The 19229-nt window shown below is 57.4% G+C and overlaps 1 protein-coding gene across 4 annotated transcripts; it reads right to left on the bottom strand.

The window, feature by feature from the left end:
- Positions 1-3281: 3281 nt before the first annotated feature.
- On the bottom strand, positions 3282-18367 carry VPS45 (vacuolar protein sorting 45 homolog). 4 transcript variants are annotated; one of them, XR_009820657.1, is made up of 16 exons: positions 18216-18367; positions 17985-18119; positions 17763-17823; positions 16203-16282; positions 16044-16112; positions 15660-15797; positions 15408-15518; positions 13760-13894; positions 13376-13489; positions 12652-12819; positions 11177-11335; positions 10332-10439; positions 9932-10053; positions 9713-9849; positions 9451-9619; positions 7812-8535 (listed from the first exon to the last, which is right to left on the bottom strand). XR_009820657.1 is itself a non-coding variant. In XM_062016232.1 (15 exons), exons 1-15 carry the CDS (start codon positions 18306-18308, stop codon positions 3748-3750), a joined length of 1713 nt encoding a protein of 570 aa, XP_061872216.1. In that variant the 5' UTR covers positions 18309-18367; the 3' UTR covers positions 3282-3747. The 4 variants fall into 4 exon arrangements, 1 of the variants encoding a protein (XP_061872216.1); XM_062016232.1 differs by lacking the exons at positions 7812-8535; positions 9451-9619; positions 9713-9849 and adding exons at positions 3282-3835; positions 7666-7797; XR_009820655.1 differs by lacking the exon at positions 7812-8535 and adding an exon at positions 7714-7797 and having other exon boundaries at positions 9451-9849.
- Between the last annotated feature and the right edge of the window lie 862 nt (positions 18368-19229).

Here is a 19229-nt window from a genome sequence, read left to right as displayed (position 1 = left end):
CAGAACCCCAGTGATAGCCCATGCCCAGCGACCCTGGACAGTGGGATTCAGCTCGTGGGCAGAGCTGGAGTTGGAGCTGGGGTGTGATGGCAGAGGGAGGGGGATGAGTCACCCTCCCTTCAGCCCAAAGCCACCAGAGCAGTTTGCAGGGGCTCTTCCTCCACCAAGCACTGTGCCAGTTTCTTCAGTAACATTCTGCCTCCCAGCCAGACTCGTTGTTCCTCACGTCCTGTTCTGAGGCCAGGTCCTGCAGAGCACCCCAGAGGTGGCTGCAGGCCAATGCCAGATGGCACAGTGCTGGCAGCAAGGGGGGAGCTTCATCATGCCCTTTGAATCGAGACTCATGCTGGTCAGGGCTCACTCTCCTCCCAGCTGACCTCCTTCCAGCCCAGTGCTCCCAGTTGTGGGCTGTTTCCCCAGTCCCACTCAGATCTCTGATACTCTTGAGTGCAATTTGCCTTGGGGTTGTGTTTGGGGTTTTATCAAGGGATTTGGGTGCCAAAAGGTACCACAAGGTGCCTCACAGCAACTGCAAGTGGATGGAGAAGCTGCCTCATGCTCCCTGAGGCCCCGTTGCAGCATCTCTCTGGTGCCTCAGCGGGATGATGGTTCCCACAGCCCCTGCCCTGCTCTGGGGCTCGTCAGCGCTGCACAAAGTGACCCCAAAGCTCCACTTCTTGCATTGTAAGGCTGTAGTCTGCAAAACCCCCCAGTTCCACAAAGGTTCTCTGTGCTTCTGTGGCACAAAGGGCTTTGACTCTGGCCACAGGGAGCCCTGCAGCAGCCTGGGCAGGGGCTGGGAGCTGGGAGCCCTGCAGCAGCCTGGGCAGGGGCTGGGAGCCCTGCAGCAGCCTGGGCAGGGGCTGGGAGCTGGGAGCCCTGCAGCAGCCTGGGCAGGGGCTGGGAGCTGGGAGCCCTGCAGCAGCCTGGGCAGGGGCTGGGAGCTGGGAGCCCTGCAGCAGCCTGGGCAGGGGGAGCTGGGAGCCCTGCAGCAGCCTGGGCAGGGGCTGGGAGCTGGGAGCCCTGCAGCAGCCTGGGCAGGGGCTGGGAGCTGGGAGCCCTGCAGCAGCCTGGGCAGGGGGAGCTGGGAGCCCTGCAGCAGCCTGGGCAGGGGCAGGGGCTGGGAGCCCTGCAGCAGCCTGGGCAGGGGCAGGGGCTGGGAGCCCTGCAGCAGCCTGGGCAGGGGCTGGGAGCTGGGAGCCCTGCAGCAGCCTGGGCAGGGGCTGGGAGCTGGGGGCTGAGTTCCTGTCCCACGTTTCTCTTGTCTTTTCTAGCTGGAAACTTCTCATATCACAGCTTTGATTTGGTTACAGGGAGCACAGGGATGTCATTGTTTGTAACTGAGGGGGGGTGGAAGAGGGAGGGAAAAGCCTCTGGAAATGAGCAAAATGCAAAGAGAAGCCTGAAGTGACGTTTATGTCCCTCCTCACTCTCCTCAAACATCCTCTTTGCTCTGTTCAGCCCTGATGTTGCAGTTTTGCTCCCCTGTGATGTGTTGATTCATAATAAACAGTTACCAAAATATCTTCTTGCTGCAAAAGCAGAACAACAAACCCTGTCAGTGTAACACCAGCCACCCCCCTGCACCGTTTTGCCTCTGGATATCAAGTGTGAAACTGCTGCTTAGAAGATGAATTGAGTTTAATTAGGACATGTGGTTTTCCTTCTCTCTGAAAATAATCCCAGCACTGTTGTCTGGGAAGGGCTCTGCTTGGGAGAATCCCCCCTCTGGGAAGGACCAGGCCAGGGGACTGCCCAAGGCTCCTGGAAGGGCCATGACCCAGCTCTTCTCTTCTTGACCTCGTTTGGGGTCTGGTGGCTCAGGTTGCAGCAAGATCTGTGAGTGCAGAGCGACTTACTCGAGGTTCTGCCCCGTTCCCAGCAACTTAAAATGTCCTGTATAGGGCAGGGAGAGGGAGAAGCTCTTGACAGGGATGTAATTCTGAGGTCAGGCTGTGTCCATGTCCTGAGGAGGTGTCTTAAATCCTACAGAGGCTTCCAGCAGGGCAGAAGCAGTCTTGGAGCTGAAGCTGGAGCTGAAGCTGGAGCTGGAACCTCTCTCTGGCCCATGGCCTGCAGGAGATCTTAGACCTGCACAGATCTGGAGATGAGGAGCTCATCTGGGACTCAGGTTGGTTTAGGTTAGACATGAGCTAGGGTGCAGGCAAACAAATCTGGGCCACTGGGCACTTGGGGTTAAGGGCAAGTCTGAAGCTGAGCAAAGATTGCTGCAGCAACCCTGTCTCTGCAGAGTTTCAGCTGGGTGAAGCAGCCCCCAGCTTTGCTGTCTCCCACATCAGCAGGACTTGCCATGCAAAGGCAATGCCCAGGGATTTAGGAGCTCATTTCATTTGATCTGGCTTGTTAATTCCCCGAGGCAAGGGCTGATTAGGGGCCACGTGGCAGAGCACTTGCAGGTTTCTTAGCAGGACCCTCAGGACCTGTGGGGATTGTGGGGTCCTGGCAGCTCCTCGTGAGGGTGGCAGAGTGCTGTCAGCTCTGTGGCAGAGAGCAGGGGGGGAGGGAAGGAGCAGAGACCCTCAGGGGTCCTGTCAGGGGTCCTCACAACACTCTGCTGTCACTCATGATGCTCCCCAGGGACAAATGCACTGGGGTGAGCTCAGGGGACTCTGACCCTCAGGTGTGACAGCCAGGGCCACTGGCCAGCAGAGTCCTGCTTCAGGCAGGTAAACCAGGACCAAAGCCCTTCCCCCTGAGCTCTCCCACTTTGCCTCTGTGAGTGCAGGGACAAAACAAGCCACAAAGAGCCACAGCTCAGCGGTGATCCAGGAACCAGCCTGGCCCAGACTCTCCCCAGCTCACACCAAGGGCTCTGCTGTTTCCTTTGCAGCTCAGTCACTTTTCCACGAGGACAAAAAAACACCCTGGGAAACTGATTCCTCAGAGTGTGTGTGGGGGGAACTTCTGCTCACTATGCCCTGAACCAGTCATCACATGCCCTCTCCTTCCAGGCAGGAAAACAGAGTCTTCCAAGCTCTCAGAGCAAGGCCCCTGGGAGCTGTGTCTCTCCCCAGCCCCCACCAGGCAGTGCCATGGCAAGTGAATCCCCACACCCTGGCTTAAAGCTCTCTTGAGTATGAGCTGGGCACCCACTGGCACAGCAGAGAGCTCTGAAAGGACAGAGCAAAATGCAGCCTGAGGTACAGTGTGTGCTTGCAAACTTGGGTTGTGTTTCCTTCTTGGGGCAAACACAAGTGGACAAAGGAGATGAGGAGTGCAATTATACCCCAGGGACACTGCAAAAGGCATCTCAGGGATCATTTCACAGACCAGAGGTTCACTCAAGTTGGGTTATTTAATAGACTCCAAAGATACAGACAACTGAGCAAAGGACTTGCAGTGCCCATCAGCTTCACCTTCCAGGGACACACACACACAAACCTGGGCCAGGACCTTCACCAGGGGCCTCACAGGCTGTGTTTGACAGCTCAGCTGAGAGCACAGCAGAGACTCAGCCCTTCTGGGCTGAAACTGAGCCCAGGCTCCCCCAGGACACAGCCGTGGCCTGCTCAGAGCTGCGCTTGTGAGAACACGCGGGGGCTGCAGCTTGGGGCACGTCCGTGTCACAGGGGCTGATCCCAGCTCCAGCACTCGGGTGCTTCTGGTGCCCATGAAGGTTCTTGGCGTGGATGGAGGAAGCTGCAGCAGCAGCACAGTGTGGGAACAGCCAGTTCTGCTCCAGAGCTGCACACTCAGGCTGGGGCAGCTCCGGGTGGGTGACACAGCTCAGCGTCTGCTGCTTGACCTTGCCGGGGCTTGAGAGCTCTCGGTGCTTCGGCCACGGAGCCCTGAAGCTGAGACTTCCTCCAGGAAGCTGCCAAGGAAAGTCAGCAGAGACATGGGCCAACTCTGCACTCACCCCAAATGCAGGCTGCAGAGAGATCTGAGGCACAAGGGCAGGGGGAGCCGAGTGGAACTGGCGGGGTGGCAGAGATGGGAGAGAACGCGGCTGCCGACGCTCTGAGCTGCTGCCCGGCCCTGGGCCTGAAGCTGGGAACAGCTGGCTCCGCCCTGCCCTGTTTCCTAAAGAAAACTCAAAGGCAGGGAGCTGATTCCTTGCTGTCTGCAAAGGGTTTTGCCACCAGTCCCACACACAACCAGCTCTGTTTTCTCCCCACACAGGCAAATGGATTTCAGAGACATTTTGCCAGGTCGGGGGGCAGAAAGGGTTAAAAAAGTGATCAATAATTGGCTAAAAGTGGAAGGAGAGGGACCAGGGGGAACATCTGGTGCCTGGGGCTGACTCACCCAGAGCACAGGTTAAGCCCAAACCTGCTGTGCCTAATCCAGGGGGATGTGTGGGCTGACCCAGTTACCCAGTTCCAGTGGGGGGCTGCTGGTGCCGAGCGGCAGAGCCCTGGGAGCAGCTCCGGGGGGTTGGGGTGGAGAGGTCAGGGCTGGAGGCTTCTGTGCAGGAGATGTCAGAGCTGAGTCCTCTCACAGGCACAACTGGGGCACAGCAAGTGCCCCTGGCACAGGGGGAGCAAGTGCTTTGGTGCTGAGGTGAGCCCTGGCCCAGGCTGCCCAGGGAGGGTGTGGAGGCTCCTTCATGGGAGGTTCCCAAACCCCCCTGGACACGTTCCTGAGCCCCCTGAGCCAGGGGAAGCTGCTGGAGCAGGGGCTGGGGCTGGGGCAGCTCTGCAGGGCCCTTCCAGCCCCACCACCCTGGGATTCAGGGAGTCTTTGTGGTCCTGCTGCCCACTTTAAGACCTTCCTGAAGCAACAACATCTCCCCTCTGCACATACAAACTTTCTCTCCAGGTAGCAATACCCAGGAGTCCCCTTTAGAGGGAACAGCAAAGTCATTCCCTGATCAGAACTCAAATCTGCCTGACTCTAATGCCTAAAAATAAAGGTGGAGGAGGGACAGCCCTGGCTGCAGCCTCAGAGCTGAGTGACCACAGAGATGTCCCTGTGCAGCTCCTGTGAGCCCAGATGTGCTGTTCAGGGCTGGGGCTGCTGCAGGGTTTCCTCACGTGTTCTTCACTCTCAGCATGCCCAAGCCAGGCAGGTGCAGCTATTTTAAACCTGCTTTAGGGGGAAGCACAGCTGTGTAGGATTCATGGTATATCCTCATTTGTAGCTCTTCCCTGTGCAGATGACTCCACCAGCACATCCCAGCAATGACTCAACCTAGAAACTGGTGTCTCATTGCCAGAGTAACCATCCTCCTGGTAACAGCTCCTCAGCAGAGCCCACGTGGGAGCCTTGCTGTGGGATTACAAAGCATTCAGCTGCCTCCCAGACAGCACAGCTTGGAACAGGTACATCCCCTGCCCACCTTGGGACTCTCTTTGCAGACACACAGTGGTGGATTGTTTCCCTCCACGGAGTATTTTTCACTCCCACACTCCAAAGGATCTGCTTCTACTCACTGGACAATGCAGATGGTCTCTTAAACAGATAATCTTCCCACAAATACCCACCTCTAACAACATAACCAGCTCCAGAGGCTTGTTTGTCTCCTGCTTTGTAAAAAAGCAGCATGGATATCCCTTAAGCCATCCCCCCACCCCCAGAAACACAGATGTTGGTCACAATTGCAGTTGGACTGGTAAGAACAATGAAAGCAGAGGATTAATGTGCTTACACAGGCTGCTCCTAGCATTAAATATCAAAATCTCCTTGTTTATGGTGACAGATCAACCCTAATCCAGCAGAAATAAGCAGCAGTTCATTAAGGGAAAGCCAATGGATTATGGGAGGGGCCAGGACACGGTAAAATGTGGGTTTCCTCACACTGAGCACCTGGGTGTTTGCTGGAATGCCCCTGGAATCTCCTCCCTCACCTGGGGCAGGGCTGATCTCAGAAGGGGACCCCTGGCAGTCCCAGCCAGGGCCTGCTCACAGTCAGCCCTTAGAAAGCAACAGCTTTGTTGCTTTCTCTTTTCCCCCTCTTCTTTCTCGCTCTCCCAGCTCACTCTCTGAGCTGCTGATCTGCACAGAGGTGGTTTCTCCTGTAAAGGATTCAGAGCCTGCACCAGACGTTTGGGTCCAAGCCCTGACTTGTCAATGTCAGCTCATTACAGCCCAGACCTAAAGAGTTCAACGGTGCAGCTGCAAGTCTTGACCTTCAGAAAGAGCAAGTGAGAGACTGTCCCAGCTCCCAGACACCCTGGTGCAACCAGACAAAGGGACAAAGTCACCCAGTGTCACCTGAAAGGTCAACAGCAGAGCTGGGACAGGGACTTAAGGCTGCAACCAGCTTCTCCCAGCCTCCTGCTCAGCACAGGGGAGTCTCTCTCTCTCTTGTAACAGTTTGTGCTGAATCTGCTGCAATGGCAACACCTTCAGGGCAGGGCTCAGCCTCCAGTGAAGAACTGCAGCATCCCACACATCCCCAGGGGTGGGTTTGGATGCCAGCCCCATCCAGCCTCACCACAGGGAACACACACCAGGGGGTTGTGTCCTTGCAAGATGACAATTCATTTCTTTCCCAGCCAAAGAGCAGCCACTGTGTGCACTCATCCCTTTCCCCCTGTTTCTGGCCTTGGCTAAAACAGGACTTAGTTCAAAGGCTACTTTGTCCAGCAGAAGGTTGAGCAAGCTGGGTGCCCTGGGCAGGAACTGGCTGATATGAGGGCTAATACAGACTTGCCTTTGTAACCCAGTTCATAAAGCAATTTCCCTCTGGGCCAGCATCAGTTTGGGAGCTTTCCCATCATCTGCCATGAGGCTGAAGCAGGGGCTGAATCTCAGAGTGGTCACTGTGGGCTCTTCCTGAGCAAGAGGTGACAGGAGCCACTGGTTTCCCTGTGAGAATGGCTGCTGCTTCTGGGCAGGCAGCTTTGCAGCCTGTAGAGATCCCTCAGAGGCAGAAAGAAGGGCAGAAGTGCAGGGATTTTATTGGGCTCTGCTGCAGCAGCAGCACACACATGGACTGAGCCACTTCTTGGCCTCCTCGTGGCACCCACCTGTCAGTAACTGGGATCAATGGGGTGTCTGACAGCTGTGCTTGTCCCACAGCTCCTGTGCTGTGCATTCCCTGCACTCCAGGAGCCTGCTGCAGCACCCAAAGCTCTGAACAGTTCATCCCCAACACTGACAAGTGGAACTTTTCCATCCCAGTGCAGGGCTGCATGGTGCTGGCATTCCCAAGCAGGGATGCTGAAGCTCTCCCTCCCCCCAGAGCTCACAGCAGCTGCTGCACAGCACCAGCAACTCTCCCAGGATTTACATTTCATGGCATGGGAGAGATGTGGGTCACCTGCCACATTCCTGCCCTTCCCCTTTGCTCCAGCAAAGGCAACTGGGAGCCTCCAGCAAACCAATAAGGAAAGAGGCTGGTGGGCAGCAGAGGCTGCCCAGTGTAGGGCCAGCACTCAGTTCTCATCACTGCTGTCACATGCAGTTGCTCCAGACTCAGCAGGAGCACGAGAGCACAGCCAGGTTTGACTTCCCACGTGCTGCACTGGTTTCCCTGTGCTCCTGCAGTGGGGGAGGGATTCCAAGCAGGAAAAAGCACACACAGGGACACCCCTGAGCCCAGGGAACACCCAGCGAACCCTCAGCCACGGCCAGCAGAGCTCGGGCCCTTTCCAGGCCTCTCTGTGGCCATCCCAGCAGCACTCCTGTGCTTTCCTGGGTGCTGAAGGCGCCTGAGGCAGCCCCAGGCCCCACTGCAGCGTGGGTCCCAGCTCCTACCTGCGGCTGTTGTGGATGGTGGTGCCGCCCAGCACCACGCGCACGCCGGGGCTGCCGCGGTTCAGGCTGTACACGGCCAGGGCCTCCTCGTACGTGGCCCCTCCGATGAGGAACACGATGATGTCCTGGGGCCTGCAGGACACAGGGAGTGGTGGGACAGGAGCAGGCAAGACACAGGGCTAAATGCTGAACCCCTGAGGGGTGCTGAGGCCACTGTGCCGCTGGAGGTGCCGGGCTCCGGGCTCACGGAGGTGGAACCTGCTCAATGGCTTCTCAAACAGCGACTCTCCTGAACACTCACACGAGGTGGCAGCTCCTCAGCAGGAGAGCTCAGGGCACAGAGCTGCAGCCTCTGCCCCACTCCAGGCACCAGCACTGACCCTGCAGATTGCCCAGGGCCAGAGTCAGGGAAGTCACTGCCACAGAAAGGACAAAGGACCTTGGCATTGGCCTCGAGTGCCCAGGAGCTGCTGCTCATGTCAAGGGCAAGTAACAAGCAACTTTGGACTAGGAAGAAGCTCTGAGACTGTGATGGGATTAGAGGGAAAGAATCCACAGCAACACACCCCTCAGCTCTCAGAGCCAATCTGTGGCTGTGGCTCTCCTCAGGTTAACTCCTGATTTAACAGCAAAACAGTCACAACACTCCAGACAGGAGGAGAAAAGCCATTTCCTTGGGCAAACAGGGACATGGCCAGAGCTGTGCCTTTAGAAACCATCCCCAAAACACAACCTGCACCAGACAACCTCATATATACCTCTGTGATTCAGGAGGAGCACAGCTCTCCCTCATCTTCAGGGCAGTGTGTGTGAGCTCAGCTGAAAAAGCACAGAGCCAACTGCTTCCACATCACATGCTGCAAGCTGATGCTTCCAAAAAAGGAGATGTTATCTTTGCTGCCTAAGGAGTTACCTCACCCATCCCTTCAGATGTGTTGGCTACAGGCATTTCTAAATGGGTCCCAGTTCTTCCTCTCCTCAGGCTGTCAGCAGGAACTTTCCCCTCAGCAAAATCCCTGGGACAAGGCCATGTCCAGGCACAGAACTAACTGATGCTGCTGAGTTCTTGTGTTCCACCTTGAAGCCTGAACTTGGATGTGCCTTCAGACAAGGAAACTTCCCCACATTTTTCAACCAGTTAATTGTGGTAATTTGAGAGAGAGACAAGGCATGGGAGAAGCTGGGGAAGGGGCTGGGAAAGGGGCTGGGGCAGAGGTCTTATGAGGAGAGGCTGAGGGAGTGGGGTGCTGAGCCTGGAGAAGAGGAGGCTGTGGGGAGACAGCAGCACTCTCTGACACTCCCTGACAGGAGGCTGCAGGGAGCTGGGGGCTGGTCTCTGCTCCCCAGGACAAGAGGAAAGGGGCTGGAGTTGCCCCAGGGGAGGTTGAGGTTGGAGCTGAGGCAGAACTGTTTCCCTGAGAGGGGTGTGAGCCCTGTGCCAGGCTGCCCAGGGAGCTGGGGCAGTGCCCAGCCCTGCAGGGACCCCAGAGCCGTGGGGTGAGGTGCTGAGGGGTCAGTGCTGGGCTGGGCAGGGTGAGGGCAGGGCTGGGCCTGCAGCAGTTTCAGGGGCTTTAACAACCCAAATGCTTCTGTGATTGTCTGATTCTCCTCAAAGGAGACTCCTGGTAGATGGAATAAGAGATACCCCACCAGCAGACTGCAGAAGCTGAACTTAAGGTCCAGAGAGGACACTGCAGAGAGCAGTGGCTGGTACACAGTGCTCTTAGAGGACTTGCCCCCTTCTCTGCAATGACTCAGTGCCCTCACTCTCAGGCCTGTATTTACCTGTAATGACTCCTCAGACAACAGATGAGCTTAGCTCCAGCAAAGTCAGCTACATCCAGAGAGATCTTTTCAATTACAGCTATTAGCCACATTCAGCACAATCCCATTCTCCTCAGGAATAGCAACTGGCTCAGAAGGGAGAGCTTGCAGTTGCACTATTTTTGGTACTCTACAAACAAACAGCAGATTGCAGGGAGTGAAGTCAAGGGCCATGCTGAAATCCATCCTGAGACATCCTGGCAGCAATGGCTTTACCCCTTACCTGAGCCTTTGCAATGGGAATGTCACGAGTTGGCCAGCAAGAAAAGACAACTCTCAGTTTTAATGAGCCCTCTCCAGGGCACCTGCTTGAGAAAAGAGCTCCACAGGCAAGACACTTCTGTGCCAAGTTTTGTTCACCTGGGGGCAGACACCAAAGCAGTGGCAGCACAGGGAGGAGCAGCACCTCAGTTCCAGCTCTGCCCCAGAAGGTCTCACATACCTGTCTCTGAGAGTGTTGGGCCCCAGGTAGGGGTACTGGCTGTCCCTGAGCTTTCCCTTGATGAGCTGATCCAGTGTCTCCTGAAGCAGGGGCTGGTGCTGGGTGTACACATTCTCAACACCCTGCAGGGCAAGGGAAGCTCTTGTTAGGAACCAACATGGTAAAGCAAAGGCTCAGCAAAGGCTCAGCAAAGGAGCACGAGGAGCTGATGGATACAGCCAGTGGCCAGCACTGCAGTCCAGACTGACAGAGGCTCTTCAGCAACTTCCTCCCGTTATCTTCAGGGAGAATTATGCCCTAAAGGCCCAGAGCACTTCCTATTACACCCCTGACACTGTGACACATGAGGCCTGGGAACTGGGCTGCAAGGCTCCTGATGTCATCTGTGGCACATCCCTACCTTCAGTCCTTTGAGGAACTGTTTGGTGATGGCCACAGCATCCTTGGGGCTGAACAGCTCACTGCCCCGGACCCGCTTCCCTCCGTACTCCACAACAGCAGACACCAGCTGTACAGACACAGGCAAGACCAGAGGTTGATTAACCTGGGAAACCAGCTTCCAGGCACTTTCTGTCTCCTTGGGCTCAGTGTGGGCACTGGCATGATGACCAAGGAGTTGAGGGGATGGATCCCAAGCGGGTAACACAGAGGTGAGGGGAAGGGGAAGCAGCATTCCCCATATCCCCATATCCCCCAAGGCACTCTGCTGTGCCACTGCCTAAGGAGAGAGGCTTTCATCTCCACAGCCTGCTGCAGTGGTAGCAGATCTCCCAGCCAATGTGACATCATCCTGCTTCTCCACCTCCTCGCCAGCTGCTCCCTACATTTGCCAAGTGCTGCCACCCTCTCCCTCCCAGCCAAGCTCCTTTTCCAGCCTCCACGAGTCCCTGGCTGCAGCTCTTGCCTATTCAGCAGGAGCTGGGGGGACAGGGCTGGGGGGAGGGAAGAGGGGAAAGAGCAAGGTGCGTGTTCCAGGCCCTGTTTAGATGCCACACACCCACCCTAGCAGACTCCTGGCATGCCTGCAGCCCCTGCCTTGTGCAACCCTTCAGAACACCAATGACCTGGGCAGTGCTGATCAAGCCATGAGTTGTGCTTTTTGAGGCAGCACCTGCAGCCCCCAGCCGAGCTCAGGCTTCCTTGCACGGGGTGCTGCTGCAGTTCAACCCCTGCCCCCAAAACAGGCACCTCTGCGCCCTCCCACCCCACTGGTGGAAGGAGAAAGGCTGCAGAGGCTGCAGTTACCTTCCTGTATTTCTCTGACACTCCCTTGTTCTTGAGCTCTGCCATCAGGCCGGGGAGGCCGTTGCCGCTGTGCCGCTCGTAGTGCAGGGCGTAGAGCATGACGAGGCGCACGGCGTCCAGCTCGCTCACCCGCGGGCTCTGCAGCAGCCTGCGCACGCTCTGCGCCAGGGCAGAGGGCAGGGTTAGTGCCAGGGCCTCCAGAGGCTCAGCAAGCAGCCTCCCAGCAGCCCCAGTGCCTGGCAGCGAAGCAGGGCCGGCGGCGTAGGCGGCTGCTGGGGAAGCTCGGGGACGGCAGCGTGCCAGGGCTGGGTGGCAGGAGGGGGGGGTGACACTGCTGCCTGGTGGAGCAAGTGCCAGGACAGGGGGAGTTCATGGGCATAAGCTGGGACACAAAAAGTTCCATTTGAGCACGAGGGGAAAGTTCTTTGGTGCTCAGGTGCAGCTGGAGCCCGTTTCCTCCTCCAAGTCCCATCACTTGGGAGCAGAGATTGGCCTCCAGCCACAGGCTCCTGTCAGGGAGTGTCAGAGAGGGCTCCTGGCCCCCCTCAGCCTCCTCCAGGCTCAACACCCCCATTCCCTCAGCTCCTCCCCAGCCCCCCTGTGCTCCAGCCCCTTCCCCAGCTCTGTGCCCAGCTCTGGCCATGCTGCAGCCCCTCAGTGTCCCTGTGGCAGTGAGTGAGGGGCCCAGCACTGAGCACACTCAGTGCCCGACTGCAGAACAACCTTGTGCAACTGCTGCTGTTTACCAGGCTGAAAACCACCCAGGATCAAATCCTGGCTTCCAGGAGGATGCCCAGGAGCCTCCCCATGAAGCTGGGTGGGGTCAGGGCTTCACCTGGCAGGGGAGGGGGGCTGCTGCAGGAGCTCTGATCCCGTGCAGCGGAGCCTGTGCGAGCGGGAAGCGAACAGAACAGCCATTGTCCAGCTCAGGAGATGGGATTCCAACCCTCCCATTCATCTCTGGAGGCTCATGTACTATGTCAGGACTAATAAGAGAACAGGGAAAGAGTAACCCAAATGTGCTGTGCTCAGGGGCCCTGGGCCACCAGAGAAACCAAGAGCCGCTGAAGTTACATCAGTGGCAGAACAATTCTGCCTTTATTTCATCCTCTGGCTTATTCTTCATTGTTTCTGTGGCCTTGGCCCTTCACTGCCATTAGGAAGCTGCAGCAGGGAACAGCCTGGGGCAGTGCAGCTGAAGAGACACTGATCTGTCACCTAGAAAGGCACCAGTTCCACAGCTCTGCTCTGATTTCCAGCCACTAGGGCTGAAATGCAAAGGCAGAATTTGCTTCTCAAGCCAGTTCTCAACCATGATCCATCCCCATCTGAACTGAAGAGGGAGGAGAAGAGCAGTTCTAGCCTCTCATGTCCCAGCCCTGCACAGCTCCTGCTGACTTTCAAGCTCCAGGGGGGTTACAGGGTTAAACCATCTCGAGTGGGACAAAGGATCAAAGGTTTGGGGCCCGAGGTACCTGCAGAGCACTGGAATGGTCGTTCTGGCAGGCCAGTTCCTGCTCCACTTCAGACACCTCCAGCAGGTTCCTCTCCCCCACCAGCCTGGAGAGCTCTCCCACCACGGTCACGTGCTTGGACACGGTGCCTGACATCTTCCTGAACTGGGGGTAATTCTCCACAAACGCCTGGGATGGGCAAACCAAAGCAACAGCTTCCTCAGAAGCAAAGCAGGAGACAGCAGATGTGTGTGAGCCAGTGAAATGGTACAAACTAATATGTGTCACCTTCCCAGTGAGGGTGGTGAGGCCCTGGCACAGAATATCCAGAGAGCTTGTGGCTGTCCCATCCCTGGAAGGGTTCAAAGGCAGGTTGGATGGGGCTCAGAGCAACCTGGGCTGCTGGAAGTGATCTGGCACCAAAATCCCAGGAGCACACAGGACTCCTCCAGTCACCAGCACATTTCTGCCTGGGATGCACTGATTGTTCACATAAACACAAGCCCACAGAAAGTATCTCCCAAGACATGGCCAGGATCCTTAAATCCTGAGCAGTGCCTGAACTAACAGCCCGTGCTCTGAGCTGTTGCCAAGTGACCCAGCTCGGCTATAACGGCCACACAACCACCCTGCAGCAAGCTCAGGACCTAAGCCAGGGCTTCCCAACCCCCCTGGGACATGAACTGTTGGCACTGTCAGTGCTGGGTGGTGGTGACCTGCCATGGCTGCTGTACATTGTCTGCACCTTCATATCTGCGATGGATTCCAGCTTCTGCTGCTCCTTGGGCTTCCTCCTCTGGAAATCTTCCATCAGATTCTTGATGTTGCTGCCAATCTCTGCAAAGTTCAGGTACATGTTCTGTAGGGAACAGGACAGGGGGCTGAGACAGAGCCCTTCTAACACCAACCATCACACATGGCAGAGCACATTCAGCACCTGCAGCCCTGCTCTTGAGCAGGGAGCTCAAACCCTCAGACCCGTTCCTTCACGTCCCAACACCTCGATGTCCAGCACCTGCACCAGTCACAGGCCACATCACCCCCTCCACGCTGCAGAGCGCTGCACAACTCCTCTCATGTGGCAAAGCCTGACCCCCAGAGGCAGGAGGAGCCAGCCCAGGGTACCCACGTTGGCGTAGAACTCGTCGCTCTCGGCGCACAGAACCACCTCCCGCAGGTCCCTGCTGATCCCCGGCACCCGCGACAGGTCGATGCGGTTGTTGTTGATCCCCAGCAGCTCGTGCACCATGGCCTGGTACGTCCACTGAGGGAGGGAACAGCCAGCTAACAACCAGCAGTGGGAAAGGAATGGAGCTCAGGATGAACTCAAGCACAGTTTATCTCCCTCTAGCAGTGGATTCAAAGGGCTCGTTCCTCAAACTCCTGCCGGGGGTTGGGGGAAGGAAGAACCGTTATTCCTGCTCTCATCAGACGGGGTCAGAGGTGCTGGGCTGGGGCACAGGGGGCTGGGGAGGGGCTGAGGGAATGGGGTGCTGAGCCTGGAGAAGAGGAGGCTGAGGGCAGACAGCAGCACTCTCTGACACTCCCTGACAGGAGGCTGCAGGGAGCTGGGGGCTGGTCTCTGCTCCCCAGGACAAGAGGAAAGGGGCTGGAGCTGCCCCAGGGGAGGTTGAGGTTGGAGCTGAGGCAGAACTGTTTCCCTGAGAGGGGTGTGAGCCCTGTGCCAGGCTGCCCAGGGAGCTGGGGGAGTGCCCAGCCCTGCAGGGAGCCCACAGCCATGGAGCTGAGGTGCTGAGGGGTCAGTGCTGGGCTGGGCCTGCAGCAGCTTCAGGAGCTTCAACAACCCAAAGTGATTCTAAATTAGGAAACCCACTTGTTCCAGGTACATTCCAAAGGCCCAACTCTCTACAAGAGGAGCTGTGGGGATTGTTCCACAGTTGCAGACTGCACCATTTGCTACATGCTCCTTTGCTTCCCAGGCAGCAGCAGTGTGTGTGTTCCTGCACATCAGGGACTTACTATATTTATCCTGGGAAGACTAATATTAATCTAGACAGAAACTTGAAAGCTGATCAGAGCACCAACATGCCAGACACTCCATTTGCATCCATTTCAGTCCCTGCTCTGGACAATCTCCTCACAGCAGATAATGCTCTCAGTGCCCTGTGCAGCCCTTAGCTTTACAAACCACCTGTGAGATGGGTTTCTGACTGTCAGATCTCTCCAATAATACAGCTATCAGCAGGAGCTGCAACACCAGGAGCGTTACAGGGAGTGTTGGCAGCTGCTGAGAGATCTCCAGCTGCTGTCTGATCACCAGAACAACCTGTGTCTAAGCATTTCCCCCCTCAAAATGAAAGAGGACAAACAGATTCTACCAGAGCCTGCAGCACCATGAAGAAAAATAACCACAGTAGCTGGATTGTGAATTCTACCAGGCCCCAGTAACACAGAGGGAGAAATCCACCAGTGCAAGGTCACCCAGTGGCTGTGCACGTGCTGCCCACACAAAGAAACCCTGAAGGACACTGATGAGTCACAAGGGCTCCAAATGTGAAGTGTGTCTGAGGGAAGTGGGAGCAGCCTGATGTTCCAGGGCTTGGAACACACACAATCCCTGCTCAAGTGCCTGCAGAATCAGGCCAGGAGCTAAAAGAGGGATTTCAGGACAGAATGGGAGCAGGAGGTGCTACTTCTTTGTCTTTCAGACACAAACCCTGCCCTGCCAGGGTGTGAACTTGGACTCCTTGCTCCCACAGCCCCTTCCAGAAGTCCCAGCCCTGTCTTAGCCCTTGCACAACCAGGGGGTGACTCACCTGGTTCAGCAGTGGGGTGATGGCATCGTCACACCGGTCCAGGATGAGCAGTAAAGGAGGAACCTCGGTGCGCCGGAAGTCAAACAGCTCATACTCTTTAGTGATCACTTGCTGTGGAGATAAAGGACAGGGAGAAAACCTCATTTGAACTTACACATACCCCAAAAATTGCTTCCTCTCAGTTTGGATACAGGTGAACAAGGAATTGGTTTAAAAAAATAACCCAATGTAGCTGCTGGGTTCCCCTCACACCTTGACACACTCAGCGAGCCTCTTGGCCGGCTCCGAGGACAGCTGGTACCGGATCATGGGGCACTTCTTCAGAGACAGGAGCAGAGCAGTCAGCCCCTGCGTGGTCCTGGACAGCTGAGCTGGATCCCAGCTGCGACCCTGGAAGGAAAAGCTGCACCTAGTGCACACACCCCAGCCCCAAAGCTCTTTCTCACATCATGGCTTTGAATGAACTCAAGTTGGAAGGAGCAGGAACGATGTGGATTCCCCCCCGTGCTCCTCCTCTTGTAAGGATCAGCTCCCTCAGCTCTGCCCAGCACCACCCCCAGTGTGTTGTGGCTACTGCCCTCCCTGTTAACCAGAAACCACCCAAAAAACCCCAAAGCATTAAAGCTTCCTTCCTACCTGGCAGCAGCCCAGGAGGTTGAGAGAAAACACGTGGGGATTGACTGCAATGTAATCGCCGTAGAACTCCTGGCAGGCAGGGAAAGCAAACACAGTGCTGTGTGTCAGCAGCCCTTCCAGCAACACCCTGAGCCACACACACACCCAGCCAGGACTCACCTGAACTTCAGCCACAACCTCCTGCTCGTCAGCCTCAGCTAATGACTTGACATCACTCTTACTGATCACGTTGCTAAAATCTGAAAGAACACAAGAGGGAGGGAACGTGGGGCTGAGAGTGACAGGTAACACCCAGGAGCAGCACTGCAGGAGCACATTTTCCCCTGGAGCAGGAACAGATTACAGCAGAGATCCCTTGAGCTCACACCTGCAAGTACTCTGCAGCCTTTGTAAGCCAGAAGTGACCTCCCACTGATACTCTGAGCTAATGCCCTGGCCAGCTCTCAGCCTCTGGTGCAGGACGCGGCTGGAGCAGCACGTAACAGGAGAGAAACCAGCCTCAAGTTGTGCCAGGGGAGGTTTAGATTGGAGATGAGAGACTATTTCTTCCCCAAAGGGTTTTCCAGCCCTGTCCCAGGCTGCCCAGGGCCATGGTGGAGTCCCCATCCCTGGAGGGATCCCAAAGCTGAGGGACAGGGGTGAGTGGTGGCTGTGGCAGGGCTGGGTAACAGTTCGACTCAAGGAGCTTAAAGGGCTTTTCCAGCCTCAGCCATTCTGGGATGGTGAAACAGGTGACAATGGATTAAACAGCCCATGGGATGTGGCAGTGCTGGAGAGGCAGCAGTGGCTCTTCCTCATCCTCTGCCTGAACACCTGCCCAGTGAAGCATGGCCACATCCCCCCCTGTCAGCAGATTTATCTGTGTCAAAGACAAGCAACACGAAATGGCTGAACAGAGCCACAGCCACCTCCCTGGTGAGCCCTTGGCAGGTCACCCTCACCCCCTCCAAACCCGAGTCTCCCCCCTGGCAGCCCCCAGCTCCCCAGCACTGTGTCCCCACAGAGCACCGATGACATCTAGAGGCCACTTCAGCTCATGTCCCAGAATCTCACCAAGTGCTGCATGTACTGGAGGACTCGACTTCATCCCCAAAACAGCCCTGAGCTGCTTCTGCTTCATTTCCAAACCCACTGAACAGTCTGTGGCACGAAGGACCCGTAAGAAACACCTGCCAGGAGTCAGCAGATGCCGTGCAGCAGGGTCAGCCCAGCACTGGGACACAAAGCCTGTCCTAAACCACCAACCTGCCAGGTCCCAGCCAGTCCCTCATCCTCAGCACCTCAGCTTTCCTTACAACAAAGGCACTTGACCCCAGCATTACCCTTCTTCTGCCGTTTATAAGGCAACACAAAGCTTGAAAACCCCAGAGAAATGCAGATTCACCCTGAAACCATCTCTCACAAGTGGCTGTGGTTTAGTTGTTCCATCATAAAGGCAAAGGGGACCGTTTGCTGAAAGAATCTTGTGACCCAAACAGCAGAAAACGCTGGAATTCACCCACTCTTAGTGCTCGGGGTGAGGGCTGTCAGCGAGTGCTCGCTGCAGCTGGCGCTGTGTTTGCCACCGAGCATCAGGTGGCTCAGAGAACATCAGAGGCAGCTCAGAGAACATCAGAGGCAGCTCAGAGAACATCAGAAGCAGCTCAGAGAACATCAGGGGCAGCTCAGAGACCATCAGAGGCAGCTCAGAGCCCCTTGGCCTGCACGGGGCCGACTCACAGATGAAGTAGATGCTGTACTTGGGCCTCCGCAGCTCCTGAATGAGGGACTCCACGTTCTCCTGGACGGAAACAGCACCAGGGAGAGCAGAGTGAAGAAGGGTCCCTTCACCCACGTCCCCTCGCCGTTCTGCAGCACCACGCCCGGGCCCGGCCGGCACCGCAGGGCCCGTCCCAGCGGCCGGGGCGAAGGGAAGGGCCGCGCGGCCGGTGCCGGCGGTACCTTGGTGGGCCGCAGGAAGCAGATGGCCTTCAGGTGCTTCATGGGCTCCCTGTTGCCGGAGTCGAGGCGCTCGAAGAGGTACACCTCCTTCTGCAGGATCTCGGACTGCGTGTACACCATGCTGACCACGCCGGTCTGCGGGCGGCAGCGGCGGCGCCGTCAGCGCGGGCCTCGGGCCTCAGCCCGCTGCGGACCCCGCCGGGGGCCCCGGCCCCGCTCCCCGCCGCTCACCGTCTCTCGGTCCATCAGAAGCACCTTCATGCCCGGCCCGCTGTCCTCGATCATCTTGGACACATACTGCTTGACGGCCAGCACCACGTTCATCTCGGCTCCGCTCCACTCCGCTCGGCCCAGCACCGGCCCCGCTCCTGCACCGCCGCCGCCGCGGAGCATCTTGGGAGCTGTAGTTCCTCCAGCCGCGGGGCTGCCCGGGCGCGCCGCGGCGCCGGACTACAACTCCCAGCACGCCCCGCGGCGCTGAGGGCAGCGGCGGCAGCGGCCTCCCAGCCGGGGCCATCCCTCCCGCCAGCTCCCCGCGGGCTGAGGCGGAGCCGAGCTGAGGAGAGCCGGGACGGCGACACGAAACCCACCCCCCACCAAACCCCCCGGCCCCCGCGGGGCAGCTTCCCGCCGTGGCAGTGCCTGACGGAGGAGGCCGCGCCCTCCCCTCAGCGCCGCCACTTCTCGGCTCTCCAGCCAACCCGAGGTGAAAAGGATGCACAGACACTGCGTTTGGATGCTGTGCACCACGAACTGAGCGGGGAAAAGCTTCCTGACCCGTCATTTATCGCCAACAACAGCCACCGAGCAGGTTGGAGCCTGTTCTGGGTTCTGAGGGAGGCTGGTGGGCAAACCCTGGCGCATTCGGCCTGGCCAGACCCTCACCCCCACATCTGACTGTGCTGGGAAGTCCACAGCCCGTGGCAGCCACCTCGGCTTCCACAAGCAAGCCCAGTGTGTACTAAATAAGGTCTGTCTGGCGGTGCCAGGGGCTGTGAGGGAGGGACAGGACCGTGCTCCGTGTCGCTGCTCCCCTCCTGCAGCCCGTGCTCAGGGTGGGGGTGCAGTGGCCAAACAAAGGTGATGGGGCAAATAGCTGGAAGGAAGGGAAAGACACCGTAGAGATGGCGATTGTAAAGGTGATCCCAGTGACAGGGAGTAGAGGAGCATCGGGAATGGGTTAAAATACCCCGTGTCCTGCAATGGAGCAGTGGGAAACCAGTTCTCCACCCCCAGATTTGGTTG

The sequence above is a fragment of the Colius striatus genome, chromosome 29 (assembly GCF_028858725.1).
Source record: "Colius striatus isolate bColStr4 chromosome 29, bColStr4.1.hap1, whole genome shotgun sequence".
Classification (NCBI taxonomy): domain Eukaryota; kingdom Metazoa; phylum Chordata; class Aves; order Coliiformes; family Coliidae; genus Colius; species Colius striatus.
The sequence above is the reverse complement of the archived record's forward strand: the minus strand, read 5'-3'. Positions and strand labels throughout refer to the sequence as shown.

What these genes read in the sequence shown, in the direction of transcription:
- VPS45 (XM_062016232.1), bottom strand. Translation starts at nt 18,308, where the DNA reads ATGAACGTGGTGCTGGCCGTCAAGCAGTATGTGTCCAAGATGATCGAG. An exon ending in TGTCAGAGAAATACAGGAAG is followed by an intron (nt 10,440 to 11,176) that starts GTAACTGCAGCC and finishes GTGTCTGTACAG; the next exon opens with CTGGTGTCTGCTGTTGTGGA. An exon ending in ACCATCCACAACAGCCGCAG is followed by an intron (nt 3,836 to 7,665) that starts GTAGGAGCTGGG and finishes TTTCCTTGGCAG; the next exon opens with CTTCCTGGAGGAAGTCTCAG.